Raw genomic sequence first — 12,683 nt, forward strand, 5'->3', positions numbered from 1 at the left:
AATCCTGAAGTGCAGTGCACACATTGGGTATTTTCTCCTTGGGGATTTGTTGCAGAAATAAATCTTCAGCATGTCAAATCATTATTTTTGCTCCAGATTTCACCCATACTAATGAATGGGAAAAATATGCACCAAAAAACACATGTATTTGCTGCTGCGTTTTTCCTGCCAAGAGATGCAGAAACATCCAGATATTGGAAGAAATAAGAAACCACTAACCCGTTTAACAAGTTGGAAATGCAGATGGAATAAATGGGCTTTCATTGGATTTTTTTATTGGTTGTTACTTAGTAAATCGCTGTAATTTGATTTTTTTTTCTTCTTCTTGAATTGTGTTAAAAAGCTTCTTCACTATATCAGGTCGCACTTCTAAATCAGCTTTTCCATTACTTTTTAAGAAGCTAATTTAACATTTTAATATGGCCCTCGTACAGCTCTGTTGGTGGGAAAAATAAAGTTATAGCTCTAAGAATGACAACAAAAAACAATTTTTTTTTTGTAGACAATCGTTGTTGATGTGCAAAAGTAGCAAAACATATAAAAAAAACCCTATGTAAATCTGTTATCAATGCAATTTTACTCACCCAAAGGGTAAAACAGTCTGAGCGCTGCAGTTCTTATATTTGTCTTCCAAAATTTAGTCTAAGGCTTGGTTCACATGTAAGCTGAGGTTTTACCCGATTTGTTTCCATTTAAACCCCCACCCAATAAAGAGATTTCAGATGAAACATCAGCGAGCCATTCACTACAGTGAGGCAGATGGAGTACTTGGGACACCCGATAAACAGAGGCCAATCTTTTTAGGTATCTTCTTGGCACATGAAAGCATGATTGGATCACAGTTGTGTGTTTGCTTAAAAAGACAGACACTGCTGAAATACAAACCAGAAGGGACTCAATCTGCCTCATTATTAGGGGTTTTGTGTGAATCATGGATTTTTTGGATTTAGACTGAACCTCTAAGGTGGTAAGTGCTCAATGTAGACCACAGGATAAATGTGAACTAGTCTTAAAGGGAAGGTGTTGTAAAAAAAAAAAAAAAAAAATTAAATGAAAAAATTTAAAGTACTAATGTTTTGTTTAAATATAATTTGTTTTTAATTGAACAAAATATTAAAAAAATTTATAAGTTTGATTTTTTTTTTTTTTTTTTTCCCACTCTAAAACACTAGGAGCAGCTGCTTAATTCCTACTGTAGAACTAGCTCACATTACAGCTGCAGTAAAAGTGGGCAGCATCTGCTCTCCTGTGTGATGTCACCTCCCCCTTCTTTATGTGTGTTTATAAAAGGAAAAGGAAAGATGACGTTTAGGATCACTTTGCAGAGCCATTTTGTTGGCGTCTGCAAAGTGATCCTGATATGTCTGAAATGTGACCAAGGACTGCTGTCATAGTGCTCCACTGTATACTATGCCCCATATACTCTGCATCCATATTCCTGAGCCCCCATATACTGTGCTCCACTGTATTCTATGCCTATATACTCTGCCCCATATTCCTGTGCCCTTATACTGTATACCATGCCCCATATCCTCTTCCCCCATATACTGTGCTCTGAGCACTGAGTGGAGGAACTGCCGAGACACCAGGCTGGTAAGAGTAGCTGCTGGCCCGGATCAGAGGTCTGAGCTAACACACGGCAAGGAGGGGTGATCTACAGCCTGAGCCCGGAGCCTTGCACTGCACTACAGATGTCACGCTGCGAGCTTCCAGCCGCATGCACTCACCTCTGACCTGTTATCCCAGCAGACTGACTTGTCAGCCTGGTGTCTGTTCCTCCAGTCAGCGATCACAGAGAAGTGAGGAGCTGTCAGAAGTGGAGGCCCGAGGTAAGTACACATGAGGGAGGGGTGGGTGTTAAAGGGAGCAGAGTGGCAGGGGGGAGCCGAGCTGCGCAGGAGGGGGGTATCATGATCAGTTAGCCCCTGGCCGGCACCGGTACTCACACATCCCGAGCAGGTGACTGGGAAAGTGCAGCATACAGCATACTCTGTGGGCTCCCCAAAGATGGCGGCAGTCTCCTCCCAGAGTTGTGATCTGGACATCCCAGGAGGAGTGTCCAGTTCACAGCAGGGAGCTCTTAGTGTTAGTCACTGTACGACCCTATTTTCTATCAGACCCAATGCACAGAGAGCTGCCATATTGGAGGTGAGTAACTGTCGTTACTCCAAGATGGCAGCCCCCAGTGTTTCAGTAAAAATAGAATTAAATAAAAACTAAATAAACAATTTAATTTTGTATTGACAATAATTGATTGCATAATAACTATTATTAATACAAAAATTAAAAAATGTGACACCTTCCCTTTTAAAGGTGATGAAAGATTGTTATGCGCCTCAAAATTCTACCAATAAAAGAATTACCTCCACTCACAAAAATCAAGCCCCCACGAATGTCCGTTATTAGAGCTGGGTGGACTCGCAAAAACAAACGCGCCTGGTCTCTTTTAGGCTACTTTGACACTTGCGTTGTTCTTACATCCATCACAATCAGTTGTGTGACTGATGCAACGGATGCGTTGCAGAGTGGCACAACTGATGTGACTGATGCTGCAAAAAACGATCCGTTGTTTTGTTTTTTTTTTCTTTACTGTTTTACCAGCGGGCGACTTTTGTGAATAATCAGCTGATTGTCCACAGCTGGCTGATCCACTGATCGTTCAGAAAAGGTGGCTGCTGGCTGATCGTTCCAGCCACTGGAACTGAATTTACAGTAGATCATGTTTTTTTACTCTGCGCATGCTCACAGTAAAAAAAACGTTCCTCCGCACACAACGTTACATTCAGCGTTGCTCCCGCCTGAGGGTCAGTAAACGACAGATACGTCACGCAGCGGATGCAACGCAGGGCCATCAGTCACAAACTGTCGCTAATAGAAGTCTATGGGGAAAAAACTGATTCCTGCAAAATATTTTGCAGGATACCGTAATTCCTCAAGGCGACGGATTGTGACTGATGCAAAACAACGGAAGTGTGAAAGCAGCCTTCAAAGAAAAAATAAATCCCGATCCGCTCCAGAATCCGCCCCCATATAAGTCTATGGGGAGCAGATTCCGGAGATTAAAAATGGTGGTAGGAGGGATAGGGGAATGGAGAGTGCGCGGTGCTCTTGGCAAGGCTTCGGCATGGCTGTATGCTGCTCCTAGGCATCGTATTCACTGCCTGGACCGCTAATAACAGTCAGACATGCCCCCACCAAAAATCCGCCTAATTTCCGCGAAAAAATCGCGACAAATTTTCCGCAGTGTGGGCACATTAGCCTAACAAAGTGTTTCTTTCTTGACACATTGCAATCTCATAAAATGTAAAACGGCACGGTGGATTTAGGCTATGTGCGCACGTTGCGTACAGTCACTGCAGAAATTTCTGCAGCGATCTGAAGAGCACATGTGCGCTTTAAATCGCTGCAGAAATGTCCGTAGTGAAAAAAAAAAAAAAGCCGATTCCATGCGCTCTGCCTGCAGCTCCTGCCATAGACAGAGCAGGAGCTGCCGGCAAAGCGCACGGAAGAAGTGACATGACACTTCTTAGAACGCAGCGCTTCGGCAGTAACCGAAGCGCTGCGCTCTAAAACGCCACGTGCGCACGGCCCCTGCACAATCTCCATAGACTGTGCAGGGGACGCAGGACGCATGCAGTTACGCTGCGCTACTAAGCGCAGCATAACTGCATGTATTTACGCAACGTGCGCACATAGCCTTACACGTTCCTATTTCATTGCGCATTGCCCGGGAGGCTGAACATCGCCTGCAATAGTCACCTGGTAATGTTTATATTGTGAGTGCAATTTATGGTTACTCTAGAATCACTGAGCAACAAAAAGGGGCTTGGTAGACAGCAAATATTAAGTGGGTGACAGTTTTGGGGTTCCTTTTAAGTTGAATATTGGATTTGTCACTAAGCATTTTCCCAAAAATGCTGCTTTCTTTATCGTTCCTTTGGGAGACCCAGACCATGGGTGTTTAGCTTCTGCCTCTGGAGGACACACAAAGTACTACACCTAAAAGTGTAGCTCCTCCCTCTGAGCTTATACACCCCCTGGTGAGCAGACCCAGCCAGTTTATCGCTTTGTGTTCAGGAGGCATACATCCACACATGCATTCTCATATGATTTTTCCCTTTTGGAATGAGTTTGAAGAACTGTGGGTCCACGTCTGGACCCCCGGCATGTCCCTTCTCACCCCACTGTGTCGGCGGTGTTGTAAGGTTGATTTCCTAGGTTGGAGCCTTACATGCCGTGCTCCTTCACCATCCCTCCTGGGCTCTGGCTTGAAGTGGGAGCCAGCACGGTCTCCATCCGCAGCCCTTCAGGACCCTGCTGGACCGGAGCACTCATCCCCAGGGACATGGCCCTGCGTCTCAGCAGCTAAGTACCTGAGACGTTTATATTTGGGGGTCCCTGTGCTTTATTGTTGGGGGAGTGTGCTTATTGTATTTTCTGACATTTCCGGCAGGTTCTCTAGCTGTCGCCCGAGAACCGCGCCGATGGTGCCTGCGCGTCGGCCTCGCCGCTCAAATTTAGGCCCCGGCTTCGCCGGAGGCCTAGTTTCGTTTCACTGCCCTCGCATGTCACTCATGCAGAGGGACAGCGCGGCTCCTCCCAGCGGCTGTTCTGCACAGGGGAGGGACACTCCCCACTGCTGTGCGTGTCTCCTCCCCTGTAGGTCTCTGGCTCTCCAGATCCCGCTCTTCATGCAAGTCCCGCCCCCTCTCTTCGCTCCGGCGGCCATTTTCTCAGAGTTGTCTCAGCGTTGGTCTGCGTTCTGCATCCCTGCTGAGGTGGTGCTGTGTTTGGGGGTCCGGGCTTCGGGATGTGGTGGGCACACAACACCGCTCTGCACAGCACAGCGGTCTGGTAAGCCACAACCGGCTCTGGTTGTGGACCTCTGTATATACTCTCTGGGGTTCATTCTCTGGCAGAGCCCCCCACTCCAGCAGCATGTCTCACACGAGGAGCAAGGCTCCAAAGCTTTATACTGTATGCGCTGCATGTAAGCTCCTGCTGCCTGAACCGAGCACCTATCCACATTGTGATGCCTGCTCTACCTTGGCGGTGCCACAGCCTGGAGTCTCTCCCCCAGTGGTCTCTCAGGCTGCTCCTGCTCCTGTGGCTGAGCCCCCGGCTTGGGTAGAATCCTTTTCTAGGTCTATCTCCCAGTCTTTTGCTGAGTCCATGGGAGTTCTGTCCAGGACTTTGCTGAATATGCATCAGCCCCCCTCACAGGGAGCCTCTGCTGCTAGGGCTCTCTCAGGACCGGAGCTCACAGAGGATTCATCATCGGGTCCCAGACCCCGTCCTCCTAAGAAGAGACGTAGGGTTCCCTCTCCCTCCTCCTCCCGCTGCTCTGATTCAAGAGCTGACTCGCAGGATGAGGAGGATGCCTTTACAGGGGGCTCGGAGGCTAACTCCATGTACCCCATTGATCTGTCCGAAAGTGACTCAGATCTTAGTGACTTGATTGCTTCCATTACTTCTGTTCTGGATCTCAACCCTCCAGTATCAGAGGAGCAACCCTCTCTGGCAGAAAAGCACCAGTTTACCTCGCCTAAGAGGGCAAAGAGTGTGTTCTTAAACCACTCCAGTTTTCAGGCCGCTGTGTCCAAGCCCAGGGCCTGTCCTGACAAACGCTTCCCGAAGCGTGGTTCTGATGACCGTTTTCCCTTTCCACCTGAGGTGGTCAAGGAGTGGGCTCAGTCCCCAAAGGTAGACCCCCCGGTGTCTAGGCTCTCAGCCCGGACCGTTGTATCAGTGGCTGATGGCACCTCCCTTAAGGATTCCACTGACCGCCAGATTGACCTTCTGGCCAAATCCGTATATGAAGTGGCAGGGGCCTCGTTTTCCCCGACTTTTTCAGCAGTGTGGGCTCTCAAAGCCATATCTGCTTCTCTAGAGGAGATGCATTCCCTCTCCAGGGAATCTATGCCTGAAATGGTTGTCTTGACTTCCCAAGCTTCAGCTTTTTCATCCTATGCCATGTCTGCCATGCTGGAGGCTTCTCACCGCACTGCGGTGGCTTCGGCTAATTCCCTCGCTATCCGCAGGATCTTGTGGCTTCGAGAGTGGAAGGCAGATGCTTCTTCTAAGAAGTACCTTGCTGGGCTCCCTTTTGCTGGGTCCCGGCTGTTCGGAGAACAGCTGGATGAAATTATTAAGGAAGCTACTGGCGGGAAGAGTACTTCCATGCCACAAACCAAAGCCAGGAAACCTGCCCAGGGTAGGAATCAGTCGAGGTTTCGCTCCTTTCGTTCCTCCAACTGGTCGTCCTCTAAGCCTTCGGCCTCGTCCACTAACTCAGCCAAGGACCAGAAATCCAACTGGCGCTCAAATGCGCGTCTACAGAAGACGGCAGGAGGTGCTGCCACTAAGGCAGCCTCCTCGTGACTATCTGTCCGCTCCAGCAACGTCCTTGGTCGGTGGCAGGCTCTCCCACTTTGGCAACGCTTGCTTTCAACACGTCTCCGATCAGTGGGTGAGAGATCATCTCCCACGGCTACAGGATAGAATTTTCTTCCAATCCGCCAAACAGATTTTTTCCTCTCAAACCCCCCCTGCTCAAAGGCCGCCGCCTTCTCACAGGCCGTGGCATCCTTGCAGGCCAACGGAGTAATTGTACCGGTGCCCGCCCGGGAATGGTTCAGAGGTTTCTACTCAAATCTCTTCCTAGTCCCCTAAAAGGACGGTACTTTCCGGCCCATCCTGGATCTCAAGCTTCTCAACAAGCATGTTCAGGTGCGGCACTTTCGCATGGAGTCTCTGCGATCAGTCATTGCCTCAATGACCCAAGGGGATTTCCTGGCGTCCATCGACATCAGAGATGCCTATCTGCATGTGCCAATTGCAGTCTCACACCAGCGTTGGTTACGTTTTGCAATCGGAGAAGATCATTTCCAATTTGTGGCTCTCCCCTTCGGGTTGGCCACAGCCCCTCGGGTATTCACCAAGGTCATGGCTGCAGTGATTGCGGTTCTGCACCTACAGGGGTTGGCAGTGCTCCCTTACCTGGACGACCTTCTAGTCAAGGCTTCATCCAGCGCAGACTGTCAGCGGAGTGTCTCGCTCACTCTCGCCACTCTAGCCCAATTCGGGTGGCTGGTCAATCTTCCCAAATCCACCCTGACTCCGACCCAGAGTCTCACATACCTAGGGATGCAGTTCGAGACTTTGCCGGCACTTGTGAAGTTGCCCTTAGTCAAACAGCAGTCCCTCCAACTGGCAGTGCGCTCTCTGCTGAGGCCCTGCCGTTATACCCTCAGGCGTCTGATGCAGGTGTTGGGTCAAATGGTGGCGTCAATGGAAGCTGTCCCCTTTGCCCAGTTCCATCTGCGCCCCCTGCAGCTGGACATTCTCCGCTGTTGGGACAAGCGGCCTTCCTCCTTACACAAGCTAGTTGCTCTGTCGCCACAGACCAGGAGCTCCCCTCAGTGGTGGCTTCGGCCCCTCTCTCTGTCCCAGGGGCGCTCCTTCCTGGCCCCGTCCTGGGTGATCCTCACCACGGATGCCAGTCTATCCGGCTGGGGAGCGGTATGTCTCCACCACAGAGTGCAGGGCACTTGGATTCCGTCCGAGTCAGCCCTTTCGATCAATGTGCTGGAAACCAGAGCCGTGCTTCTAGCTCTTCTAGCTTTTCACCACCTGTTGGCGGGCAAGCACTTTCGAGTCCAGTCAGACAACGCGACAGCGGTTGCCTACATCAATCACCAAGGCGGGACACGCAGCCGCCTGGCAATGTTGGAGGTACAACGCATCCTTCAATGGGTGGAGGACTCCAAGTCCACCATATCCGCAGTCCACATCCCAGGCGTGGAAAACTGGGAGGCAGATTATCTCAGCCGTCAAACCGTGGACTGTGGCGAGTGGTCCCTGCACCCGGCAGTGTTTCAGTCAATCTGCCGCAAATGGGGCACTCCGGACGTGGACCTAATGGCATCCCGTCACAACAACAAAGTTCCTGTTTACGTGGCTCGCTCCCACAATCCTCAGGCATTCGCCGCAGACGCTCTGGTTCAAGACTGGTCCCAGTTTCGTCTGTCCTACGTGCTTCCCCCTCTAGCTCTCTTGCCCAGAGTCCTGCGCAAGATCAGAATGGAGGGCCGTCGAGTCATCCTCATTGCACCGGACTGGCCCAGGCGAGCTTGGTATCCAGACCTGCTCCGTCTGTCCGTAGAGATGCCCTGGCATCTCCCGGACCGTCCAGACCTTCTCTCGCAAGGTCCGTTTTTCCGCCTGAATTCTGCGGCTCTCAAATTGACGGCGTGGCTCTTGAGTCCTGGATTTTGACGGCTTCTGGTATTCCTCCTGAAGTCATCTCCACTATGACTCGGGCCCGCAAGTCTTCCTCTGCTAAGATCTATCACAGGACTTGGAGAATTTTCCTATCCTGGTGTCGCTCTACCGACCATCCTCCTTGGCCTTTCTCCTTGCCGACCCTTCTGTCTTTTCTACAGTCCGGTCTGCAGCTAGGACTGTCCCTCAACTCTCTCAAGGGACAAGTCTCAGCTCTGTCAGTTCTGTTCCAGCGGTGTCTCGCTCGGCTGGCTCAGGTCCGCACCTTCATTCAGGGCGCGTCTCACATCATTCCGCCTTACCGGCGGCCCTTGGATCCCTGGGACCTTAATTTGGTTCTCACGGTTTTGCAGAAACCCCCCTTTGAGCCTCTTAGGGAAGTTTCATGGTATCGTCTTTCGCAGAAAGTGGCCTTTCTGGTGGCCATTACTTCCCTCAGTAGAGTCTCTGATTTGGCTGCGCTCTCTTCGGAGTCACCTTTTTTGGTTTTTCATCAAGACAAGGTGGTTCTCCGTCCGACTCCGGACTTTCTTCCTAGGGTGGTCTCTCCTTTCCACCTTAACTAGGACATTACCCTACCTTCCTTTTGTCCGGCTCCTGTTCATCGCTTTGAAAAAGCGCTGCATACTCTGGATCTGGTGCGTGCTTTCCGGATCTATGTGTCTCGCACCGCTGCACTTAGGTGGTGCACTTCTCTTTTTGTGCTAACCACAGGTCGGCGCAAGGGCCTCTCTGCTTCTAAGCCGACCTTAGCCCGTTGGATTAGATCGACAATTTCGGACGCCTACCAGAGTACTCAGGTGCCTCCCCCGCCGGGGATCAAGACACATTCGACCAGAGCTGTCGGTGCCTCTTGGGCTTTTAGGCACCAGGCTACGGCTCAACAAGTCTGTCAGGCTGCCACTTGGACTAGCCTGCATACCTTTTCGAAGCACTACCAAGTGCATGCTCAGGCTTCGGCAGATGCGAGCTTGGGCAGACGCATCCTTCAGGCGGCTGTCGCCCATTTGTGAAGTTAGGTTCTGCCTACTTCTTAGTTTATTCTGTTTATTTCCCACCCAGGGACTGATTTGGAACGTCCCATGGTCTGGGTCTCCCAAAGGAACGATAAAGAAAAAGAGAATTTTGTTTACTTACCGTAAATTCTTTTTCTTATAGTTCCGTATTGGGAGACCCAGCTCCCTCCCTGTTGCCTGTTGGCAATTTTTTCTTGTTCCGCGTGTTTTCACCGGCTGTTGTCGTGGACAGAGTCTCCGGTTGTTCCGGCTCTTGCTCTGTTCTACTTGTGGGTGGCTATTCTCCTTCAGCTTTTGCACTAAACTGGCTGGGTCTGCTCACCAGGGGGTGTATAAGCTCAGAGGGAGGAGCTACACTTTTTAGTGTAGTACTTTGTGTGTCCTCCGGAGGCAGAAGCTAAACACCCATGGTCTAGGTCTCCCAATACGGAACTATAAGAAAAAGAATTTACGGTAAGTAAACAAAATTCTCTTTTTTGCTATTTCTTTCAGAAATACAACTTCATTAACTTTATTTACTTTTTCTTAGGAAAGTAATTAGGCAAGTTGCACGTTCTGTCCAATTAAAATGCATCTATTCGTATTCAGGTATGGTCAGAGATTCGCAGGCATCAAATATTAAGGGAAGATTTGCGGCAAAGAAGGAAACGGCTTGAGTCACTGATGGCTGAGCATCAGAGAAGGCAAGGAATCTCAGACACTGCTTCTGCTGGCTCTTTAAGAAGTGATGACTCTGAGACACACAGTCTTCAGCACCACAGCAGAACTGAAAAGTGAGTAATTGACGCAATTCTCCGTTTCAAGGAAAATTGTTTGCAGGTTTTCCTATTTAATGTGACAGCTGCATCATGTTAAGGCAGAGAGCCTGATTCCAGGAATATGTCATTTATTCAGCTGTGTGCTGTAGTTTTAAAGCCATGTTACAACAGGAGGAGATTATCACTGCTGGACGGGGGGAGGGGTCCAGCCTATCTGTGCAACCCCACCACTGATTAGCAGCTTGCTAACCGTCTACAATGTACAGATGAGCCTGCCAATCGGATGTGGGCGGGTTTGTATATGGCTCAGCATTCTGTGCAGTGCTGCATGTATAGCAGAGAAAATAGGGATTCTACCAAAACTGCAACAAGCAGGGACACATGAAATCAGGCTCTCTTCCCCTATATTACACTTCTCCCTTATTCCATAGTAAAACCTGCTGACAGATCCTCTTTTAAGGCTACAATCACACGGCTATAGTAGAGGTCTGGCTGAATGCAGGAGTTTCCTGATATATTTATATGCACTTGTCCAGTCCACAAATTGGACCAAAGTAGTGCATGCTGCAACTTTTTTTTTTTTTCTTGGAGAACTCCATTGGGCTGTGTGGAAAATGGATTTTGTGCACTGGAACATTGGCTGTAATGGGTGCATGTGCACTCTGTGACAAACAATCACATAATACGCTCGTCTGAGTCCTAAATCTTATGTTCTGCACAAGTTCTGATTTCTTCAGCGCTCTATTGGGAGACCCAGACGATTGGGTATAGCTACTGCCCTCCGGAGGCCACACAAAGCACTACACTAAAAAGTGCAAGGCCCCTCCCCTTCTGGCTATACCCCCCCGTGGTATCACGGGTTCTCCAGTTTTCAAGCTTTGTGCGAAGGAGGTCAGACATCCACGCATAGCTCCACAGATTTTAGTCAGCAGTAGCTGCTGACTATTTCGGATGGAAGAAAAGAGGGCCCATATAGGGCCCCCAGCATGCTCCCTTCTCACCCGTGGATGGTGTTGTAAGGTTGAGGTACCTATTGCTGGTACAGGGGCTGGAGCCCCACATGCTGTTTTCCTTCCACATCCCCTTGTAGGGCTCTGTGGAAGTGGGATCCTGCCGGCCTCTAAGCTCTGACGCCGGGCTCCATCCACAGACCCAGTTGAACCTGATGGATATGGAGCAGGAGTACAATCAGGGACATGGCCCTGCATCATACAGGTACTCTGTGTCCCCGGCAGGCACAGACACACTCCGGGCTGGCTGGGTGTTGTAGTGCGCCGGGGACCGTAACGATTGAGTTGGTGTTCCTGCAGTTTACTGGGGGACTTTTGTGTTGTGGGAACGCAGCGCCGACCCCCACTGGACCGGCGGCGCTGCTGTGACTTGTAGTGCGCCGGGGACACGCCGACCGCGCTTTTACGGCGGCGGCGTTTATAAATCCAGTCCCCGGCTTTTGCGGCCTAGCTCCGCTTCGTTCCCGCCCCCACCCTGTCAATCAGGGTAGGGGAGAGACGCTGTTTCGCAGCAGCGACGAGGGCTGGAGCCTGATTTACATGCTCCAGCCCTCTCACTAGGCACAGAGGGAAGCAGGCTTCCCGCTCTTAGCCAGGAACGCCCAGGGCCCGCCCCCCCTCCTCTCCCAGGACGCCGGCAGGGCCCCTCTAGTGCCTCAGTGTGCATTGGTGTACTGTGTCACCAGATATATATATATATTTATATATTTATTTATTTCTTGCACTGTGAGGTCGCTTCCTGGCTGGATACCCCAGATCGCTCTGAGGAGGCAGCAACATGTCATCCACAAAACGCAAGGCTGCCAAGGCACTGCGTGTGCTGCATGTGGGACTGCTCTACCAGCAGGTTCCAAAGACCCCCATTGTGTGCAATGCTCAGATCCGGTGCTGCTTCGCCAGCCGGAGTCCGGAGGGGTAGTGACCCAGGCTGAGACGCTTGTAAGTCCTGCCCCGGTGTCAGGGACAGACTTTGCAGTTTTTGCTGAGGGAATGTCTGTGACTATGGCAAAAATCCTTGAAACTTTGCAATCCATGACTGGGGCTCAGTCTATGGACACGGCGAGGTCTCTGTCTTCTAATCCCCCTCAGTTGGAATTAATCCAGACTGCAAGGGGGTCCCCGGCTTCCCAGGCTGAGTATTATGACTCAGATGATAGCCCCAGCCACCCTAAGCGAGCTCGCTGGGAAAGACCCTCAACGTCATCACACTGCTCAGGGTCTCAGCGCAATCAGTCGCCCTGTGATGCGTCTGAAGAGAGTGATCAGGAGTCTTATCCTGGAACCCCTCTCAATCTGGATACCCCGGATGGGGACGCCATGGTAAACGAGCTTATCTCAGCCATCAATAGACTGTTGGATATTTCTCCCCCAGCTCCTTCTGCAGAGGAGGCAGCTGCAGAGCAGGAGAAGTTTCGTTTCCTCTATCCCAAGCGTAAATTGAGTGCTTTCTTGGATCACTCTGACTTCAGAGAGTCAATCCAGAAACACGACGCTCATCCAGAAAGGCGTTTCTCTAAACGTTCTAAGGATACACGTTTTCCTTTCCCCCCTGATGTGGTCAAGCGCTGGACCCAGTGTCCAAAAGTAGACCCCCCGATTTCCAAACTTGCAGCTAG

General features: G+C 50.5%; 1 protein-coding gene across 7 annotated transcripts in view; it reads left to right on the top strand.

Annotated features, from left to right (window-relative positions):
- Positions 1–12,683, top strand: part of PCM1 (pericentriolar material 1) — a 382,937-nt gene that overhangs the window by 240,017 nt on the left and 130,237 nt on the right. For all 7 annotated transcript variants that reach the window (XM_075347110.1, XM_075347104.1, XM_075347105.1 and 4 more), the window contains one exon: positions 9,888–10,072. In XM_075347110.1, coding sequence (XP_075203225.1) covers positions 9,888–10,072 — 185 coding nt within the window. The remainder of the gene's footprint in view (positions 1–9,887; positions 10,073–12,683) is intronic.

Source organism: Anomaloglossus baeobatrachus, chromosome 1 (assembly GCF_048569485.1).
Source record: "Anomaloglossus baeobatrachus isolate aAnoBae1 chromosome 1, aAnoBae1.hap1, whole genome shotgun sequence".
In the NCBI taxonomy this organism is placed as follows: domain Eukaryota; kingdom Metazoa; phylum Chordata; class Amphibia; order Anura; family Aromobatidae; genus Anomaloglossus; species Anomaloglossus baeobatrachus.